The following is a 22,062-nucleotide window of genomic DNA, read 5'->3' as shown; positions in this document are numbered from 1 at the left end:
TACTTGGGGTTGCTCCAGCACTCTTTGCTAGGAAGTATGTGATCCCAGTTTGGGATGGTCTGTATGCATTTCCCACACCTTTTGTTCAAGTACAGATGGCTTCTAGGACATGTGGTGTTTCATGGGGCTACAGAAGCTATAAGAAGGCTGGATTTGCAGAGCTCTGAAATTAAAATACAGTGGCCTCCTGGACGCTGTGTATATCTGAATTTTCCCAGAGGAGGGTAATGTTGTCCTGAAAGGTTGGCGGTTGTTTTGCTGATCTGTCTCTAATCACTTCTGCATACGCCAGTCCGGTTCTGGAACTGCTGCCATTAGCGGGGCTTTCAAGCAGTGGGCAGCAGACCACTAATGGAGAGAGATCAGATGTTTGGGATCCAGTCATCCTGAGGAAGACTCTAATAGTGAAGAAGCAGTACCAGCATGTATGTAGTCTCATGTTTGTTTTTTTTTTCCTTTGTGTGCTGATTGATGTGTTATTAATCTGTCCAGGTGAGCAGCATGCTGGTTACAGTAAACCAGTTAAGCTTTGTCCCAGTTGCTGAGAAACCATCATCTCTGACCCTTCCAGCCTCCCCGTGGAGGGCTCGGAGCCCCAGCTATGGCCTTCCTTTGCATGGATCCTGCTCGGGGGACTGCAAATCCCTGCGCTGCATCGTGACAGCACCTGCAGGGCGGGCTCAGCTCAGGGCGTCCCGTTGCTCTTGCATCTTCTCAGTCACAGGCGGAAAAAAGTGTTCTGTAGGAGCTTCTGCAGTGGCACTGGGTTTCTTTGTGTACGTGTGTATGCAAGTTTCTCCTCCGGAGCAGGAGACAGAAGCAAACCAAATATTCAGCTTTGGAAAAGGTCCTGGGCTGAACTCCTGTTGAAGCAAAACCATCATTAACTCCTTCCTACTTCAGTACACCGAAGAGGCTGTAGCAGGGCAGGGCCTAGCCCCTGCTAGATGTTGTACGGAGCCAAATCAGGGAGGGAAAGGCCCTTCTGTAAGAGCTGTACAGCCTAAGGAAAAATACTGTGCAATGAGCAAGGAAAGACGAAGGCTGGGGGGAAACGATTGGTTCTAAAGACAGGTTTTGGGCATAATTTGAGTTTCAAGTTTCTTAAAAAGATAAATAGGTGAGTGGTTTCAGTGAATTTGTCATATAAATGTAACGCAAACTATACCTGAGCTTGAGCTCCTGACAAATTACAGGTTTAGCTTCCAGCCTTGCAAAGTCTGGAATCTCTACTCGGTAAACACAGACCTCTGCAAGCCGCGGCGCTGCCAGCAAGCAGCTGGCGACGCTGGTGTTTGCTTGCATGTGGCAAACGCTTTCAGAAATACTTCCTAATCCACAGGCATGCCTCAAACTGTTTGCAGCAGAAGGTTATACGGCACTGACCGGGAGGTGGTAGTGTCTAATTAAAAGTGTCTCTTTGTGACCAATTGTAGGATATTGCTGTCTTAATAAAAGATTTCACTCATGTTGTCATGGCAACAGAAGTTTTTGGGAGGAGAAGTGCTTAGTAGGTAAGTTGCTCCTGCCAGACAGAGGTTGCCGGGCTGAATAAAGCACGGCGGCAGAAGCCTGCGCTCAGCGAGCAATGGTGAGGTGTCCAAGACACTTTGGTCTGGGCAAGGAGGCAAGAAGGAGCAGCATCACTGAGAGGGTCATGTTGGAGCCATGCCTTTAACTGTGCGGCTGCCACAGGCGCCTCGGCCGCTCCGCAGGCCCTGTGGGTTGGGAGCAAGTCACTAACCCAGCGGCTGGAGAGGTTGCAGTACGTTTTATCCAGCCAGCGAGGGAGCCTCGCTGGGGACTGGCAGCCCCCAGCAGAGCGGCGGTGAGGTGGAAGGGCGCCTGGGTCCCGCTGAGCTGCGGGAGAGGTGTGGGGCAGCGCTGGGGCAATACCGGTTCCCTGACGCCTGGCCCGTCCCCCCCAGGCTGGTGGCAAGACGGCAGAAGCGGGCAGGGAGCAGGCAGGAGGAGGCAGCACGAGAGGCACCTGGGACAGATCCTGGAGTTCCCAGCCCGGGGGTTCAGGTACGGAGCTTCTGGGAGGTTTGCTGCCTCGCAGGAGCCTGCGTGGCTGGGCTGGAGGGTTGTTAGAGGACCTGCGCTCCAGGGCAGCCTGGTGCCTGTGTAGCTCCTGGACTCGCGGTGTGATAGCTCAAAGTGCTTCAGCAAGTAATTAACAGATAAAATAAACACAGTGGCACGAAGCTAAACATACTCTGTTGCGATGTGGGGCCAAGGGACCTGTGTAGCTTTAGCCCTGGCTCTCCACTATGCTCATTATATTTGTACCAGCTTCTCTGCTCCAGAAGCCGCAAGAAATCATTCTGCTATACGTAATTTTAATTGCCTGTTATACAATTGCTTCTTTTCCCATGCCTGTCAAATACATTCTCTGTTCAAAAGTGTAGCTCTGTCATGCGGCATGACCTGTCTGCTAAATTACAATAGGAATAAAAAAATACTGCAGAAAATAATAAAAAAAAAATCTAATTATAAAATACAATGGCATTCTCAATCTCTGTTGCCATCTGCAGCGTGTTGCGTTAGGACCAGTACCAACAAATCAATAAAACCTGCCGCTTTTCTTATGTTGCCTTTGGCAGTTGGAAGTAGTTTGTGCAGTGTTCGTGGGAGCACTCTCTTTTCTCCGCTCTGATGATGTGCCGTCCTCAGCCAGAAGGTTTCAGCATTCACTTTTTTTTGCAGAATTGCTCCAGGGCTGGGATTTGAAACTCTGCACCTCGAGAATGGAGAAGGGGGCAGCAATGAAAGGGTTAAAAAGAATTATCTGGGCTGCAGCTTTAACAACGTTGGATGGAGACTGAATTTGGTAGGAGGTTCTTTGTCTGGAACACGCCTTGGCAGTAAACAGATATCTGATCTCAGAGGCAATAAGGCTTCGGGAGCACTGGCAGGGCTGCAGTGAGCTGTGGTTTCTGGAGGCTGATGGAGACTCCCTGGTCTGAAAGCTGAGGCGGGTTTGCAGAGCTGGAGCATTGCCTGGCACAGGGTGTCCCTTAGGGTGCTGCCATGCCAGAGGGTGGAACTGGTGTGAGTCTCGTTGTGTGATTAAAAATAAACAAACCCTCTTTTCCTAGTTTGACTTTCTTAGACAGCAGAGGGGGATAGCGGAGGATGCGGTGTGGGAGATGAGTGGTACCAAGGATGACAGCCGCTGTCAGAAGGCAGTCCACATTGTCACCGAGCTGTGCCAGAAGAAAAGCCTGCCTAGCTTGGACCTGGACATTTGCAGGGAATTCCTCCTGCTGCCTTCCGACCAGAGCCTGATTATCTCCGAGCCAGGTACGGTACTCTGGTCCCGTCTGCTCCAGTAGCGCTTGTGACTGCCCGCAGCCGGAGGAAGGCAGGAGGACTCTCGCAAGGGGAGGGCAATGTTTGCAAGCCCCGTGTTAGGCTCGGGGGACTCGGGCCGGGGCACGCGTCTCTGTGTGGGTGGGTTCCTTTACACATGTTCCTCTGTGAAGTTTTGGGGGCAAGCGCTGCCTCACCTGTTGATGCGAAGCGGTGGAGCCTGATGGGGGTAGCTGCGCAGAGGGGACAGACGGGCTGCTACGGGGAGGTGCTGGTGAGGAGGTGGTTAATGAGATAAAGTTTCTGTGAAAGTTCTTTACTTTTAGAAACACAGGCTTCTGTCCTGCATAAAGCAAAAAAGCAGTAAAAAGCCTATTTAAGTAACTGAGATGACAGGAACCGATTGCTGTTAGCCCAGTCTGAGAAAAGGAAGGACTTGCATGGATTTTTGGTCACCAGTAAGGGATCTTAATGTACTTCCCTGTATCTCTCTTACTTTCCCTAAGAACTGCCTGAAGTTGTTCCTGGTTAGCTAGGGACACACCCTGGCGTGCCAGCGATGAATCAAGAGCAAGCACACTGCTCTAAGAGCAAAGGGGCATTTCTTTATTGGAAAGCGGTTAATTTTCTGTACACTTCTGCTCACAGCTTCTTGTTCCAGAGAGGTCATCATCTGCTGTAGCTGCAGAAGGCGTTGGCAGGGGGAGCTTACATCCCAGGCTCGCAGCCTGAGGAGCAAAACCAAAATCCCATGCTTTTTAGAATTAGTAATAACATGCTCTGATTTGTTTGTGTATTAGAACATTTGCCTAGAGTGCTTGCTTTTTTTCCCCCCCCCAAGGTTTCTGTAGATAATTATCTACCCACCCAGCCTGGTGTCACAGCATAAATTTTCAGAAACTTCTCTCCTTCTGAGGATAGCTGTGCAGGGCCCAGGGGCAGCACAGTAGCCCTCAGTCCCCGTCCAAGGCTTTCCGTCTCATCTTGCTTCCGTTCCTCCTGCCCCTCTCTGCCAGCGTCTTGCGCCGGGACGCGACCGGCACCCGGGACGCGCTGGCAACTCTCTGGTTTCTCTGGGCTTCTGCCATCTGTTTGCTTGCAGTGGTGCTTCCACCACTGTTTTGCCAGCACGTCCAGCCTAACATCTTCATTTCACATCCCACTCTGCTTGTAACTTAATTATCATCTTTAAACGCCTTTGCTTTATACCTGCTTGCTTTGAAAGCCTCTTACCACTGCTGGTACTGTCCTCATGCGTTGCATCCAGTGCAGCTGTTTTCTCTATTGCAAATAACTTACTGTATTGCTTCATAATTTTTTGCCTTGGTACCAAATTTAACGTTTTCCTGACTCTGTGCAGCAGAAATACCTGTACGGCTCTTGTTCTGTCTGCCCTGAGATGACAGATAGTTGCCTGGCATTTGTTTGCGCCGCTTGTTCAGGACCTCATTTTCAGGTCGCAATCACATCATCGTATGCCTTTAACATCTCCAGTGTTTGTCTGCTCTGATCTCTGGTTTAAGCGTCAGCCTCTACCCCAGTGCCCTGGGCAAGTCGCGCGGGGCTGGCTGACTGCACCGGCTGCATTAGCAGCTATTACTCTTGTCTCTGCTCCGCACGACTGGGCCCATTTTTATGTCTAGACAGCACTGAGGACACTGTTTGGGCCCAGTGGGTACTAATATTTCTCAAATGCCTGGATGTAAAACTGCTTCAGCGAGGGAAACAAATCTATTTGCATTAAGTGTTAACTAATGGAACGGTTGCGGTGGTAAGATACCTTTCCCATTAGCGTCTGGATGTTTATTCAATTATCTGCATTTGTGCTTTGTCCATTTTACACTGAAGACTTACGTTAAGCGAATTTGCTATCGGCTACCTGGAGCCCTATGTTCAGATCTGTCGAGTCCTTCCCCATAAAGATATGCCAATAAAAAGTGAGGCTGTGAGAAGATGAGCGGGGATACGGCTTTGCGCCAGGGTGCCGTATCGGTACCGACAGGAGAGGCGGCGGAGCTGTGCAGCGTGAGGAGCGGGTCCTGCCGAAGCGCACCCGGGCTGGCACAGCCTCGGCAGCCTGGATGCAAAGCTTGCTGGAGTAAAACTGGCCCTATTTGTCATCATCATGTGAAGTCAACGGCTTCTCTGTCAGTTTGTTACCTCCTGGATAAATCTATTAGCTAATAGCTAAATCAGCTTGGCTTGTCAAGTATCTCGATGAAGTTTGTGTAATTTGTGAGCAGGCAGACGAAAGCGTTCTAACACTGCCAAAGCTGGGAGCCAGGGCTGCTTCTGCACAGCTCTGCTTGCCATCAGCCCCTGAGAGGTGGTTTGGTTTTTCCTGACATTTCGTGTGTTGACGGAGAGCATTATCTTCTGGGGGTGCTGTGGAGTTGCAAAGAAATAATCCAGGTATCACTAGCCTTCTTGAACTGCATCTGAGAGGGGAAAAAATCTGTGAATATAAAAATATTACTGAGTAGTTTATGTAAGAATATGTCAGACTATGGTTTTATGCAGTGATTTTGTTTTTTTTTAAACCATTTTGGACTGACTGTGGAAAGTGCTGCTGTGTATAAAGTAGATGCTCCTCTACTCTCTGTACTTCGGGTTGTGTAATAGCTTTTTCTCCTACTTAAAGTCAATAAAAGAAATATAGCTGCGGTGTTTCTCCAGTATGCCATACATTACCGTACAGCCAACAAAGGAGCATTGCAGGCTCCTGCTGCTGGCTAGTAATCCAGCAGCTAAGTATGTCAGAAAAATAAGGTATTTGGACGAGGAAGGTTTTTGTATGGATGCGTCAGTGGATATGCGAGGGGGAGCGTTTGCCTGCAGTTTGGCCCGTGGCGGTGCCAGGAATAGAACTGATCTCTTGGCCGTGGGCCCTGAGATCGAGCAAGATGCAGCATCCTTTTGTTGTGCCTATCTGAAATCCTCCCCCGTAGCTCCCTCCATCTGATAGCTCTCTTCCCTGCCAGTCCTCAGCTGTTGTGCAGTGAGGCTGTGAGTGTGACTCGTACACAGGCACAAGCTGTAGACGGTGGAAACGCCGGTGATATAGGGACAACATTTACCACTGTGGCGATGTACCTTAAATAAATGGATACATCACTTCTCTGTCCTGGAGGGGCAGCGAGTGCTCTGGGATATAGCATGCTCAGAGAATTTGTGGACAAGCCCTGCTGAAGTGCCCAGCACTTGGCTGATGATGCAGGGGAGCCCACGCTGCCAGACTCCCGCGGGAGAGCTGCGCTGGGCACAGCGAGCCACCCCGTGTCACCCGCGCCCTCTGCCCATGGGAGTGGAGCTGCTGCTTGGAGAGCAACAGGCTCCAGGGTCTTTGGGAAACAGGGTGCCAAATCCTGCTCTCCAGGGCCTGCTACGAGCTCCTACGGTGGAACAAGCTCTGCCCCGACTGCTCCTGCTCAGAGGTGCTCCCAGGGGTATGAAGCCCATGGTCCTTCTTGCAGGCAGCTCGGCTCCAGCCTGCCAGCATCCCCGGGCACCGGGCATTGCGTCATGCCCTGCACAGCTCTCGCCACCATGAAGTCCGCTGTGTGCTTGTCTGCACGGTCAGGCTGTCGCTCAGTTTGGACTGAATTGCGTTACCGACTCACTCCCAAGGTTCGCCTGAACCAGGTCCCGCTCCCCGCGGGTATGCAGTGCCGGGTCTGGCTGCGGACAGAGGCTGCCGGCCGGTCCTGGGAGGTCGTGCCAAGCAGGGGATGGCACAGAAGATGGGAGCTTGCCTCCACAGAGAAATTTAAAAACAAAATGATCATTCTGAAATGTGTGTGCAGAACTGGTGGAGTGTGACTGGAGCCTGGGGCTTGTGATGCTTGCTGCCTTTAGAGGATGGTGCGTGGGTCTGGGAGGGAATTTACACCAGGATCAGAGCACATCCGGGAGCAAACCCTGGGTTTGATTTCTAGCTCCAGCACTACTGTGTTGCGACTTTCTTTAAATAACATGTTTCTTTTGCCTCAGTGTATCCATGTGTAAAAAGCTTCACTGCCCTGTAGGATAAGTACCGGAGGCGATGGGTGATGTGCAGAGGTGTTGCAGGTTTTGCCCAGGAGGCCGCCATCGGGTTGCGTGCGCAGCAGTCCCTGTCGATCTCGGCAGAGTGCGTGTACCCTCCTCGAACCCTTTCGCAGGCAATGATTCACCCAGCAAAATGCTCCAGAGCTTTCCTAGTGCAGGATACGAAGGCTGAAGGGAGAGGAAGAAGGAGGACAGCTGGGGAAAATGCAAAACCAGAAGAGACTTGACGATAATTTCTGTTTCCTAGCCCACTTTGTCAGCTGTCCTTCTGTGCTCTAATCCCGCAATAATTCAGAGCACATTTAGTGTTCTGCCCTTTGCATGAACTGTTCTTTTTAAACTTCATGATGCAGGCAGTACATCTTGTACAGCACTGAACACCCTCCTGGCACTTTGCAAATGCTATTAAAATGTTAAACCCACAAGTACATAAGTGTTCTTGCTGCAGGCAGAAAAAGGGGTGAATTTTTCTGCAATAGGGGTTTTTTCATTGCAGGATTGTTGGTGCAGAAAGATCACTTTTATACGGAGAAATTGCTTCTAGAGTGTTTTTCTTGGGAAAAAAATTATCCCTTGATAGGATAGTTTGACTAATGGGAAAATTGATGACATGCCCATTCATAGATACGGGATACCTACAGCCACTGCCTATGAAATATGGGCAAGTCTTGACTTTACTTACCCCCTGTAATGACACGCTTTTCTGAATCACCGTTCAAGTGTATTTTAAGTAAATGTAACAGTCAACATGTTTAAAGCCACCCAGGCAAAGCTACCATTAATCACTGAAGCTTGTGTTTCCAGAGGCCAGGCATGTGAGGAGTAGCACCTTGGGGCAAAGATCTTTCTTGTCACGGAGCAATGCACTCGCAAAATGGATCTCGCCTTCCTCTGCGAGCATCTGGTCCACCAGCAGGAAAAGAGCCAGCTAGAGCTACAGACAGCAGATTTGCTCTTTAGCTCAAGTAAAACAGGTTTGTGCTCTGATCCCGAAGGTGTCAGGTTCAAACCTTGCTACCAGAGGAAGGTTTGCAAAACTATATTAAAATAAGGTTGAAACCAGCAGCATAGATCTAGGGAAAATGGATTATATAGCCTGCCTGTGAACATGTCTCTCTGCTTATGCATTAACTGTGTGGATCTGTGACTCTACAGCTGCCTCTGGCTATGCACTGAGATGGTCCTGGCAAATAAAATGCACCTCTGGAGCTGTGTGGAGTGTGTATCTTTAGGAGCTTTGTAAGTACCTCTCTGCAGAGATGCAGGTTTGCATCTGCCTAATTGCTGTCGGTTGATTCATTCCCGAAGCAGTACAGGGAGGCTGATCATGTTTGTAGGTTTTTTTGCGGACCTCGGAGCCTATTCCAGTGCAGCTGCAGTAGCCTCATGCATAGTCAGGGATCAGCATCTAAAACTCCATAGAAACAGGCAGCCAGATTGCTGCTGGTGTTAATTGAGTGTGCGAGCAGGCTGAGGACAGTGACCAGGGACTGAGCTGAGGAACAGATACCTCTTTGGTAAGTCCACATTTCTGAAGTTACTTTGTTAATTTTTTGCCTTTTTTCATAATATGGAGCCTCTTTTCCTTAACAAACATTTTACTTCAGCAGTTTCTGTCTTTGCCGTTGAAACATTTTCTTCTGCTTTTAGTATTCTGCCTACGTTTCACAGAAACCAAGCATGTGCTTTTAGCTAGTTCAAACCAGGGCATAGCCTGACTCGGATCTTCTCTGTTGTTTTGGAGGCTGACTCTGAGAAGCTGGTATTTCTGTGTTTGCAAGTGTTTGTTGCTTGACATCTTTGCTTTGCTGAAGTCATACCAGTGCAATGTGCACAGCCTGCCGCACCTACCGTGTATTGACTATCATACACATTCACAGTCATACCGTCTCACATGTGTGCATTCATTGTTCAGAGATGAAAACAGAACCATAACCGGATCTCATGTCTGATACAATTTTTCATTTAACTATAGTTGCAACTATCCTTGTTTTTCTTACCTGTTTCTTCTTCTCACTGTTCACGTTTCGAGGTACAATTGCATGTTCTTCCTTAGGATCCCGGGTTTCCATCTCACGTTGGTTAGGCAGCTTTTTCTAGCTTTAATACTTATTTCTTTTTCAAAGACGATAATATGTATTTTTCCTTCCTATCTGCATATTGTAAAATCAGGAAGCTTGTCTGCAGCAGCCCTTATTGTTTCAATCCAGTGGACTCCCTAACATCACAGTCACTTAGGCTGGCAGTTGCTTGGGAGGGCTGTGATTTGTCTCTCTGCCATGCATTGTCTTTAATTATACTTGTACCTTGCAAAATGGCATCCTAGAGGGACGGAGAAGGGATGTTTCGAGTGACTGTACCTTAACTGTACATTTCCCATGTCTATGGAAAAAAGAAAGTTATCCTGCAGGGTGTCTTGTCCACAGTGAAACTGCAGGTGCTAATTAAGGCCACCTTTATGTTTAGTTCAGTTTGTTACGCTGTAGCGGGTTAGTGTTTGACAACATCACAGGAGACTGGGCAGCGAAGACTAAAGGCAGGATAGCAGGCGCTCAGTTCATATGAGCCCTTTCAAAACCATCATTAAGACACACAGTCCTAGAGTATTTGGTTCCACGGAAGAATAATTGCCCAGAAATTCTGGCACACCAGTGTCTCTGGTAATGTAAGTATTACTCTGATTTTTCTGTGCATGTTTGTAACTGCTGCAAAGAAATGCATGTGCTCCTGTGACAGCACAGGGCTAGGTGAGTGCAGCGAGCACCTCCTTCAATGCATTCTTTCCATACGCAGTACTTCATCTCCTGGCCGTCTGCGAGCATTTGCCCAGAGTTATTTGAGCTCAGCTCTGAATCTGGTCTCTGGTCAAAACGTTCATGCTAAAAGGATTCTGAGCTGCACGGCACGGAGTGATACGAGTCATTGGAAAAGGGGAAACAGGAATCTCAGAATCCATTTAATAAATCTGTAGGATCAGGCAGTTCAGCCTGCACGCGTGACTGCTGTGTAGTATGTTTTAGGGGTTAAAGATCTCTGTCTTTGTGACAAGCTAATGGAAGCAGCAGCAGCGGCTAATGCCGGGAGCAGAGCCGTTCAGGGAGGAAGTGCCCTGATCGGTCAGGGGAGCCCGAACAAAGAAATGCTCTTTTCATAACCGCTGCAATCCCGGGCGGGCAGCGCGGGGTCTCCGTGCCGAGCAGCCGGTCCCATGCAGGTGCGCAGGCAGGGGCTGGGGGATCCTTCCCGGCTGCTCTGCACCCTGCCCAGAGCCTGCTTCAAACCAGCCGGTGCTGGTTTGCCGTGCAGACCAGACTGTCTTCTGTGTGTCATCAGCGTGACAGGTTGAGAGAGCGAGAAAGAGGGCATGACATGGGCTTACGTGGTCTTACTGGGTCTAGGTGGCTTTAATCGGCAACCCGACCTGCTGAGGACACAGATCTCCGTATCGCCCAGTCTTTCCAGCATCCAGAGCCAGGGGAGTTCTGGATGAATCCTGCATCTCTTGTTTTGGGTTTGCTGGGGCGCGGGTCCAGGCAACAACGCTCTTCCAGCACGCTTTCATGTAGTCAAGGAGTCCCCTTGTGCTGGCGGGGCTCTGTGTCCCTGGAGGGGGGCCTCCGGAAAGCTTTCTGGGTCGCCTTGTCCCACGCCCGGGGCCTTCTGCCCTCCCCGGCTGAGCTCTGCTCTTTTGGGTTCTCGGGCTGCGTCCTCTGGCGCGACCCCAGGCGCGGGGCTGGAGGCTCCCCGGCGCCCATGCTGGGATGCAGGTCAGCGCTCGCCGCAGGGTTCACCCTCCAGGGCTGCAGGCTGGGATGGGAAGAGACCCTGGTTCTGCTCCCAGTCAAGCTTTATCCCGAGATCTTTTCAGGGCAGCCTGATTTTAGTTTTTTTTTTTTTTTTTTTAACCAAAATGGAGTCAGAGAGAGAGCTGCAGGGAAGCCTTTCCCCAAAACCAAATCTCACTGTAGGTTGTGAAGGGCAGAGAGACGGCAGCTCTGGTGCGGTGAGCCTGGACACTGAAGCGCTGCTGACCCTGGCCTCTCTGATGTCTCACAACAGTCATGGCTTTGACCAAGTTTTTGAAGGGAAATTTTAGGGTCCAGAGTCTTTGGTCACTTAACGGAGACATAGTGACAGTGAAAAGCTTTTGCTTGTTTTGTTTGCATTGCATCTTGAAACGCAATTGTATTTCTGCATCCAGAAGTGTCCGTATTATGGTGGTTTGCTCTCTGCCCAGCTCTGCTCAGCTTCGGCAGGTCTGGGCAGAGACTTGCCCCCGTGTTGAGCAGCCTCAGCAAGGCTTCCCTGGCACATCTTCAGTGCCCAGCTCAGGTCCCGTAGGTACGGGGTCACATCATGGGAGGAAGACGATGCTCAGTGACAGTTACTTAACCTCAGCCCGGGGACAGCGCATGTGTTCAACGCTGCCGAGTCGTTTACAGATGTTGCTACAGCATATTGTGATAAAATGTCATGGGATTAGCACACAGCTATGCACTATAATTATAGGCAGTGTGGCTTATAATAGTTCATTAGATTGTCATCAGTTAGGCATGAAGCAATGACGACTCTTACTGTCCCATTTGTAATACTCTAGAGAACAGCTGATTAAGACACAAAGCGACCTAAATCACTGGGGAATGTTTCCTTTGGTTTGGAACAGTTTTTTTTTCTTTTTTTGTCACTTTTGATAACAGAAATGCTGCATTGCTGACAGCTCCAAGTTCCCTTTCTGGTTGCACGTGCCAGCAAAAGTTTGAGTAACAAATGTGCTTTGATGCAGCCTGGAGGGAAAGTCCGAATCGGCAGGCGGGTCAGTAACCACTGAATGCCAACGTATCTGGTCTTCAGAAGCCTTTGATCAGTCTCCTCTGGTCCAGCTGTTCTGCCGGGGCACGGCCATTTTAATGCGTTGGTTATGTTCTCTGGGTATTGATATGGGCCTCCCAGCATTGTGTACGAAGCCCGTAGCCACTAGTGGGCCAGGCGACGGTGGAAGAAGGCAGTTTCATCTCCAGGTCCTGGCTGGGGAGCCCAGGCCGAGGATGGCTTAGGGACTGTCCATCGGCAGAGCCGACTTGCGAGCGGGAGGCTGGGACGGCACCGCCAAGGATGCCCGTGCGTTCGCGGTCGCCTGCTGCTGCTCTGGCCGCCTGCTCGCCTCTGCCCGGCGTGGACTCTGCTGCTGTGTTGGCTCTGCAACATGAACGACTCTTGCTCGAGGTCGCTGAGCGCTTCTGCGCGGCGTCCCCAGCAGCGTGCCGGCGCTGCGCCTGCCTCTGCGCGTCTGGCTGGGGAGCGGGTGCTACCAGCGGAGAGAGCTGCGGCAGCGCCCTAGCCCCGGGACGGCTGCGGTGTCGGAGACCTCCTCTGCCGCAGGCGTTTGTCCCTGGGCGTCCTCTGCAGCCGCATTGGGCTTGGCTTCCCCCCATACAGGGGACGTCAAAAGGAGGGAGCGGGGCTCTGCCAGCTGTGCCGAGACCCTTTTGCAAAGAGCTGTTCCAGATGTTACCGTGACTTGCGCTGCACCGCCAGTGTGACTGCTGTGCCTGTCGCTTTCCTAAAAGCCCTGCAGCCAGGGTGATAGGTGGCATGTTAACCCTGTCTCCAGGGCTGACCCTGGTGCTTTAATAAACCTTTGGGCTGGATCTTCCCACCCAGACAGGTTTGAGATTTCTTTTCTGTTTCTAATCCATTTCGACGATGATCTGATCTGGGTTTTTAAAAATGTTCGGCTTATGCGGGCTTTCACTGAGCTACCCGTCACCTTTGATCTGAAGGGAGGTGACTAAGGGAAAGGAATGGGCTGTCTTTTTCTAAGCTTGAAATTCTGATTTCCTTTTCTCTGTAGAAGATGGCCCTGGATCCAAAAAGTCCTGTGGATGGGGAAGAATTTTTTTTGGCCTGTCTCCTTCAATACGTAAACCAGAAAAGGCTGTAGGCATAGGAGCGTCTCCCTTGCGGTGGTCAGCAAGCAAAAGTCCCCAAGGGGAAGGCGGCACAGCCCTTTCCGCGGGGACGGGTGCAGCCCAGCACCCTGCGAGGTCAGCGAGCGCGAGGCACCGACTGTTCTGCCTGTGAACCTGGCCTGAACTGCAGCCGATTGCGGGCTACTTAAGACCGTTTCAACTTGCTTAAGGTTGTGGTTGCCACAGTCTAAATGAACAACGAACTGAGTATATCTTACCACGACAATTCAGCAATTCCTGCGGCAACCGCTCTGTCGCTCGTATTTGGTATCACTGCTTAGCAGAGATTTTGCTGAGCTCTTGTTAAGGTTGCATGATATCTCGTAGTTGTGTTTTGGCCGTCCAGAATCTGATATGGTGGAGGCTTCTGTGCGTAGCAAGCATGCAGAAGTCTTTTGGTTGTCAGCTAGTCATGATTCTTTGCTTTTTTTTTTTTTTTTTTGGCAATTAAATCTTTCTCCATTCTATTTCAGTGAGCAAAACACAAGCTCCAGCCTACCGAGGTCTCCTCTTATGTTACTTTCCTTTGTTTGGTGTATTAGGAACTTTCATATGTATGTGTTTATTTTTTCTTTTTTTATTATATATACATACATGTGTGTAAAGTGCCTCATTGTTGACTCTGCACTTGAAAATCGCCTTTGGTGTTTCCCTCTGAATTACTCTGCTCAGATTTTTGTCTGCTTTTTTAAACTCAGCCTGGGTGCACCTCCCTCTCCTCTAGCTGTGTGCATTTACCGTCTGTTCCCTGGGTGATAAAAGTACCAGACCTAAACTGAAAAACGCCCGGTAGTAAAAGGTATGGTAGCCTCTATGCCCCCCACTTTTTCCCTGTTTCATGCACTTGTCTAATCAGCTCTCTTAGACCATCAGGTGTGACGGTCCCTCCCGAGGGACCGGGCACCGGGGTGCGGCAAGGACGAGGACAGCGCACGCGTTGCCCTCCCCGAGGGAGCGAGCAGCTCGCAGCCCTCCCGCCTGCGCACCTGCTTCCTCCAAGCCAAGACATAGCAGGAGCTTCAGCTGTAGCCTGGATACGTAAGCAAAAATAAACCCAACTCTCTTTTCTTCTTGCAGGCAGTGCACAACGCAGGTGACTGCTCAGGGGTGTCCCAGGACCCCGTCTTCTTGCAGCAATGAGCTGCCGCAGTCTCCGTCGCAGCCTGGGGAAACCGAGTCGGGTTTCCTGGCTGCACCCGCACCCAGGCTGCTGCCTGCGGCTGCGGCTGGAGTTGCTGGAATAGGACTTTATTCCACGTGCAAATTTATTGTTTAAATGTTTTCTCCTTAATTATAATTTGAACTAGAGTTTATAAAATTTGGCAATTTGCAAGTACTGTCACTAAGAAGCTGATAGCTGGTGTCCAGGACAACAAATCACACAACTGTTAAAGGAACAAAACTTTGCATGAAGTTTTCCATGTCTCATCTTCTAGTTATTCTCCCAACTACAGAACCACTTCCCCTAAAGAATTACATTAAATGGTGAAAAAAGGCCTGGCATTGCCTAATGAAGGAAGTTTGGTCTGGACGGGAGTTACAAGGGTGCTGTTTGCTCTTGGATCATACATCACAGTTGCTTGAAACACTGGATCCCTGCAAGGTCTCCTTATGAAGCAGGTTGTCTTCATACTGAACGTGCAATAATGAGATGGTTTGAATTTTATAATCTTATATAATTACTCTCAAAATAGCTTCTGATTCATCCTTCCCTTTGAAGCTTATCGTTTGCATTCCAATAAGCTCTCGCATGGCAGGAACCCTGTGGTAGCAGCAAATTAATTTTTAAGAAGTCTTTTTTCTATCTAACCGAAACTTTGGCATAGCCAGTTTGAGCGTTCGTGTCTCTGTCTTCCTGTAATCCCTCACGGAGCTGGGTGTGCACAGGGGACGAGGAGGCTCTGTCTGGGTTCCTGCGGAGCCCGCGCTGGCGGGAGGAAGCTGGTGGGAGCTGATAGCGTCGGACTGGGGGGCCGAGGAAGCATGCGAACAGGATAAATCTCCTTTTAGCTTTGTGCGGGAGGAAGGTTGAGTTTGCAGAGCTTCCAAGGGGACATTTCTGTGAACGTTTCCTCTCAGAACATCAGCGTTCATCTCATGAGGGTTTCCACCCTCCTCTGGTTTGAGAGGGGAGTTTGCCATTGAGCTACGTCTGATGAACCCGGTGTGAAAGTGCTCTTCGTGTAAAGCAGTCTGTGAAAACCCTTCCTGCTTTCACGTTGTTTTCAATTCACTTTCATTGCGCTGTCTTCTGTGGAATTACTTGTGGCTGACATAGAGTAACAGAACAAGATTCGGGCAGGCTCCACAGCAAAAAGCAGCTGGAACCGCTGCTTGCCTTCACCCAGAGAAACTCTGTAAAGCGTAGCAGGGCCATGGGAGCGTGCCCGGTGCCGGAGCCTCTCAGGGTCTCTGCGGGTATTTTGTACCCTTGTGCTGCGCTGGACAGCTGAGAGAAATAATCAGTGAATTTCTGCTTACATTGCCAAGAGACACCACCACCCTGATTTGTTTCTTTCTGGATGGGTCATGGTACCAAATATTTCCGTGTCTTCATTTTCCTCTCCCACATACTCCAGGGATGTGGCACTGTCCTCGGCGGGGTGACAGTCCCCGTCCCCCTGCAAGGAAACCTGACAGGCAGCCAGGCTCCCCTCGGTCTGAGCAGGGTGTCGGTAGGTGCAGGTAGAGCCGTAAGTGACAGCTGGCACTTGCTCCTGTGGCTCGGATCGCTCCCTGGATGGGAGCAGTTTGGAGGGTTTAAGCAAACGGGCTCGTGACCCGTGGACCTGCGGGTGATAGATATCCCCAGTGCTCCCCGGGTCTTGCTGCCTGACTTGCTGCTACATGGGGGCTGCTCTGCAACCCTTATCCCCCCCCCCAGCATGAGATAACGTCTGAGGGACGGCGGAAGCTCTGCTCAATCCATAATTGTTTTCTGACCCAGTCCTTTACCATCTGCTGAGAACCTGATGAAATATTTTCCCCTCACTAACGACCCACACCTCTGGGATCTTGTTTGAGCAGCAGCCCCTGCTGCAGTGCTTCACAACACATCCAGCTCCTGTGCTCTTAGGCTGCTTGTGAAAAGCAAATTGACTGCAGTTAGACTTTGAAGTGACAGCTGCTAATGACTTGTCTAGCTCAGGAATATTTCAGGACGTGTTCCTGTAGCTCATAGCTGCCTAGAGAGCACAACCGGTAAATCAAGAAGAGAAGAACTGTTGCTGAAGTTGAAAATGACAACCAAATGGCAGCGAGTGGGCCTGAAGATGTGACAGTGAAGACATCAGCAGAGGACTGGCACCCTGGCCATAATCCCAGCAAACCGAGGCAATTAGTGAGCAGGCTTGCAGCGCTTCCCTCTTGCAGCCGTGTTCTCTGCAGACCCCAGTGCCCGCTTAGCTGTGGGCTCTGTTAAGTAGAGCTGCTTGCTGATACAAGAACTGAAGCTGCATTGAGGGACAGGGACAATCTGATCTTTATTATTTGCCCTGTTACCATTCCCAGGGCCGTGCCATGCTTGGGGAGGGGATAAGGAGCTGGCTGACGACTCCACGCTGCTGCACTGCAGCTCACCTCTCATCAAATGCAGCATTTCACAATTCAGAAGACAGCCAGTTTCCTTTTCAAAATTCCTGTTGCAAAGTGCTCTGCTTGCTGCTGCACTCCTTGGTGCCTTGCAGGGTTTGCTCTGAGCTCTGTTCCCAAAGGGGTAGTTCCCTTGCTCTGCTGTGGTTCGTGTTTTGGTTTTGGCTGTGGTGCTGCTGGATGCTGTGCTGCTGCGTCGGTTTAGCATTCAGTGTCTGTTCCATCCAGTCCCCGCTCCTTCCTCTGTAAAGCTTCAAAGCTGAACGGCATTGCTAAAGAAACATGTCTATAGCCAGGATTTAATGGCAGCCTCTTCCTCTTCCCCTGCTGTTGTCCTGTGCTCCCCTCTGCCCCCGCCCCAGGCGTCCGAGATTCACCACAGTTTCTCATGCCCGATTTCCAGCCCTCAGCTCATCAGACTTACATTGCTGATGCTTCTCAATTGAGAGAAAATTAGATCAGCAGTTGGTGGGTGCCTCACGTGGTCTTTTGTAGCCCCAGAGCTGCCTGTCTTCTGCTCTAGCAATAACTCCCGTAGTAATCCATCATTTGAATGCGTGATCTCTACAAAGCCCTACAGAAACAGAACAATATATTCTCACAAGCACTGTTGCAATAGAAAAACGTAGCAAAAATGGACAGAGGAGCCTGGGAATATCTCCTGATGTGGTATGAGCAATGGTCGATATATTACACTGGAAAACCAGTCACGCAGCCAGTACAAGCGTGGTTAAGGTACATCACCATCATCCCCTACCTCTGGGCTCTGCCGTCGCCTGTAACTGCTCGTCCAGGAGCATTTGCTGTGGCAAGACGCTCCATGAAGTCATAGCTCAGGATAGCTGGGAGCTGCTTTTTCAGCTGAAAGAAACCTAGTTGGGCACAAACCAGCCAGAGCTCTCCCTGATGTTAAGATTTTCCACTGGCCACTGGAAAACTTACCAGCAAGAACCTCTTGCAGGGAAGATGTCCATTTGCTCTTGGCAGGATGGGGTCAGAGGCTTTGTCTGGGTCTGCGCGTGACGACGGAGCTGTGGGACCAAACGTGCCGCGGCGGCGGCGCTGCCGGTACCCAACCTCAGCAGAACGTCAGGTCAAAGCGCCCTCGCTGCTTTGGCGAGGGAGCTGCGCTGGGTGCTCCAGGGCCTGCAGAAACGCATCTGTCCTCTCGCAGGTGCTGGGGGGCTCCGGGAAGGGGACCGCTGGGTCAGTGGCACGCGTCCTGGTGGCTGGTGGCCGCTGCAGCTGAACTCCTCCAGCCGGAGCCTGGCCTCATGCTGGGCCTCAGCCTATAGCATTTAATTTTTTCACCCTCCCCTTGAACTGCCACTCGTGGTGTTCAAACTGTGTTTAAATCCAACAGGTAGCTGGAATGACTAATAGATGCTGGAGTGCTGAGAGAGCCATCAAACATATTTTGTTTTCTCTATGGGGAGTGGGTGGAAGGAAAGCTAAATTACATCTTCAAGCTATTAAATATAACTCTTCACATTAAACTCAGAGTTATCCGTGAATCTCTTTAATGACAGTGCAAGCTACTTCACAGTAATAAAAGTCAATGTTGCCATAATTAGACCAGTATTGTCTTGCAGTTAATAGACTGTTGTAATCATGGCTTTGTCATATTATTAATCGTTTTCTGTTTGGACTTTGCTAATTATCCCCTTTGGTAACTCAGTTTGGGTATTGTGAACTCATCAGGGACATAAAGCTGAAAGGTAGTTCCGCCATATTCTCTTAATTAGTTCCCATCCAAGATGAAACAAAATGGGTAGTTGTACTGATGAGCTGCTTCCCGAGTGCGTGGGTGCCAGGGCAAGGGAGGGGCTGGGCTAACCGAGAAATGATCCCCCTTTCCTGAATTTGCTTTTAGCTTTACAGTTTTAAACTGCTCCCCTGTCCCTTTGTCCTGCCTTGGGCCATCTCATCTTTTATTTGAAAGGCAGTAGAGAGTAGTGACCTTCTCAGAAGTTTTATAGTTTTGAGCCATTCTGTGAGCTTTGTTGTAAGGCTCAATAGCAAGGTTTTGAGATGCCACAAAAACAGTAAAAACAAACCAAGAAGTCAAGTCAGAAGAGAAACGAGATTGTTTGCTGGTAAAGTTGATAGGTTTCAGGCCATCTCCTTTGTGCTCTTGGCATCCCCATTGCTCGCTGTCGGCTTCAGGTCTTTTCTGCAGTGAGTTCGTTCTGTCAAAGAGCATTTCACTGCTTGAGTCCTCTGCCAGATATTCACCGTTGTGAAACTTGCTTGTATTTAAATGCTTAAATATGATCTGGTCTCTCAGCTTGTGTCCCTTCCCACTCCCTTGGGGTGTCCCTGCACGTCCCCGTTGTTGTGCTGGTCTTGCCGCTGCTCCTGATGGCTCCAGGAGCACGGTGCTGCCGGGGCTGCCTTTACCGCGGGCGAGGGACGGTCCTGGGCCACGCAGCTCCCGAGCATCACCCAGCCGGCTTCTCACTGCCCTCACCCCCGGTTCCTTCACAGACACATAACTGCTGCTGCTGCAAGGAAACAAAAGCGCAGTGGTGTTTTTGTAACAAGTCGACCTAAGCTGTTTGTGCCGTCTCTAAAGACTTTGATTCATTATATTCCCTTACGCCAGGCTGCAGGGGTGAGAGCAGCAGCTCCGTTGACTCAATTTTGACACTTAGCAGTACCTCCTACGGCGTAAGTGGTGATAAATGATCATTTATCATTAGCCTCTCAGGTACAGCTTGCTTTCTCCTGTTCACTAAAGGAAAGCAGAGCAAAGACCATGATCCGTGTGGGCCTTCCTGTGGATGTGCTCATGTCTGTCCGGGCAGCAAGTGGCTTTCTGGTTTAGAAATCTCTGTTTCTCTCCATCAGCTACTCTGACGGGGAATCTGTGGCACAACTCATCAAAAGCTCCTTCCCGAGCCGAGGAGAGCCTTTCCCCGGTTCTCCTGGTGTGGAAATGCTTTCGGTGAAGGTCTCTGCTTTGCAGCGAAGGACCAGGACTGCTGCTGGCGGCTGTTGATGGTCACTTCTGGGGCATTGCTGGGAGATGTAATAGCGCTTTGTGTCTGTAGGGATCGGGACAAAGCCTCAGTTCTCCGAGGAGTTCAGGTGCACACAGAAACATAGGGGGTCACAAATTCACAATTTCTCTTTTGCTTTATGTACCATGCTAAACCTCTACCTCAAAAAGACCTTCATAAGTGAGGCAGACCACCCCTGAAGGAGCCGTCTCTGTTCCACTAGGTGAATAACATCTCAGTGCCTTAGCCTAAGCGTATCAGCTCATGCAGGTAAATGTTCATGTCCGTGCCCGTGTCCTCCCTGCTGCTCGGTCTCCCCTCCCTCCTCGTTAGTCATGCGAGAGCTTCGTCATTGCTGCTTTGTAGCCAAAAGCAGTTTCCAGCTGAGGGTTCCTCCGGGAAGGGGCTCTCGCTCCCAGGGGGGACCTAGACTGGAAAATAGCCGTGTTAATTTGTATTTGCCACCTCCTCCTTTTAAGCTTTAGCTTTGAAATTACAAGTTGTAATAAAAGCCATTTTCTAACATGGCAATTTCTGCTGTGTCTCTCAAGGGAGCTGGGCTAGGATGAGGTACCAGCACCGAGTTAAATAAGAACAGGGTGAGGAATGGCTGAAGTTGTTCTGCACTTGTATGGCCCTGCTTACCTGATAACAAAGCGACAAATAACTCACTGTTATTTTTTTAGAGGAGAATAGAATAGAAACATAGCTCTTGTTGTATTTTTCCTCAGACAGGACATTTCTCAGAGCGATAATGTGCCTGCGTCCCTTGCTGAGGATGGCGATGGCGCGAGCGGTGGCTCCAGCGAGCTGGCTGCGGGGCGGGAAACGCTCGGTAAAGCAGAGGCTGCACTATTGCTGTGCCGCTCTGTGGCAGACGGAGCCCTTCCTTACTGCCGGACACGGGCACGTCCCTCTTTGCCATCCTTTACCCTCCTTTACCCAAACCCTTGGCTCCGAAGCCTTGGCTCCGAACGTGGCACAGGGTGGGATAATGTAAACAAAGGAGGCAATCCTTCCCCTGGGCGGAGGTGTCCTTTTGGTCTGTGCTGCCTTTGGAGAAGTCTTGAGGGGAACAGACCTTACCTCCATCCACGCCAGGGACACCTGAGCAACCTCTGCCCTGGGGCATCTTCTGTGAGATAAGGAATTATCTTGTTTTTACAGTTTCTGGTAAGTTAAAGGACATTTAAAGCATAACATTTTGAATGCTAAGTATTTTTTTTCAAGTAACTGGTATTTTCAAATTCATAAGAGAAAGCTCATTAAATCAATTAAGGTCAACTCTGTCCAACTGATATTTAACTTTAAAAGTCACAAAAAAGTCTTGGGGAATTCAATGTCATCTTCAGACAAACCAATATTCTTCCCAGGCAGATGCTTACAAAATGTCTGTAAAATTCTGATCCCTTCTACTTGTGTTTTATGTGAGCCGTCAGAGGAAAGAGTAGGAGGTCATGCATAAAAGTATCTGTGAATCCTGTCAAATCCATTATGAACGCCAGCTCACCAAGAAGTGACACGACCTAAGATCTTTCTCAAGCTGGCAACAGGTTTTCAGAAGGGGTAACTGATTATTTCTGATGTTTTCCATTAATGAGTCTGGTGTGCCAGCGGATTCATGCATGGAATATAACTCCTTGGAATGGGCAGAAGTACCTTAACAGAAACTTTCCTGTCACGTAACAACTCCCAGCAGTGACAGATTCTGCATGGGAACTATTTCTTTTCTAACAACATAGACGTATTTGCAAAAAGTCCAGGTTCTTAAGTTTTCTTATGAAACTGTTTGACACGGAGTTTCCTGGGCACAATTCCAAGACTTAACTGAAAGTCCAGGAAAGTGGTACCTCTGCCCTCTCTGCTTTGGTGAGAATACATTTAGCCAAATCTCTAAGGAAGCTCCACTGCTGACTTGTACAATCCTATTTATTATTGAATAAGGCAAAACCTCTTTATTCACCCCAAGAGTGGTCTGTATTTCCACCTTGGAGCTACAGCAGAAAATAACTGGTGCGGTCTGACATGCACAGGAGGCTGGTGAGGAAGAGGAAAAGTTGCAAAAACTTCTGGATGGCATTTATTCTTGTCCATGCACCTGCTGGCATCTTCCAGGCTTCCTTTCGAGTCAAAGAACC

General features: G+C 49.8%; 1 protein-coding gene across 1 annotated transcript in view; it reads left to right on the top strand.

The window, feature by feature from the left end:
- Positions 1-3,152: 3,152 nt before the first annotated feature.
- SYT6 (synaptotagmin 6) overlaps positions 3,153-22,062 on the top strand; it is a gene marked incomplete at its 5' end in the record, with an annotated part of 38,362 nt that continues 19,452 nt past the window's right edge. Inside the window, one exon of the mRNA XM_082329987.1 lies at positions 3,153-3,306. Coding sequence (XP_082186113.1) covers positions 3,153-3,306 — 154 coding nt within the window. The remainder of the gene's footprint in view (positions 3,307-22,062) is intronic.

The sequence above is a fragment of the Platalea leucorodia genome, assembly GCF_965183815.1.
Source record: "Platalea leucorodia genome assembly, chromosome: 19".
Classification (NCBI taxonomy): Eukaryota; Metazoa; Chordata; class Aves; order Pelecaniformes; family Threskiornithidae; genus Platalea; species Platalea leucorodia.
This window is presented reverse-complemented; position numbering and strand designations above follow the sequence as displayed.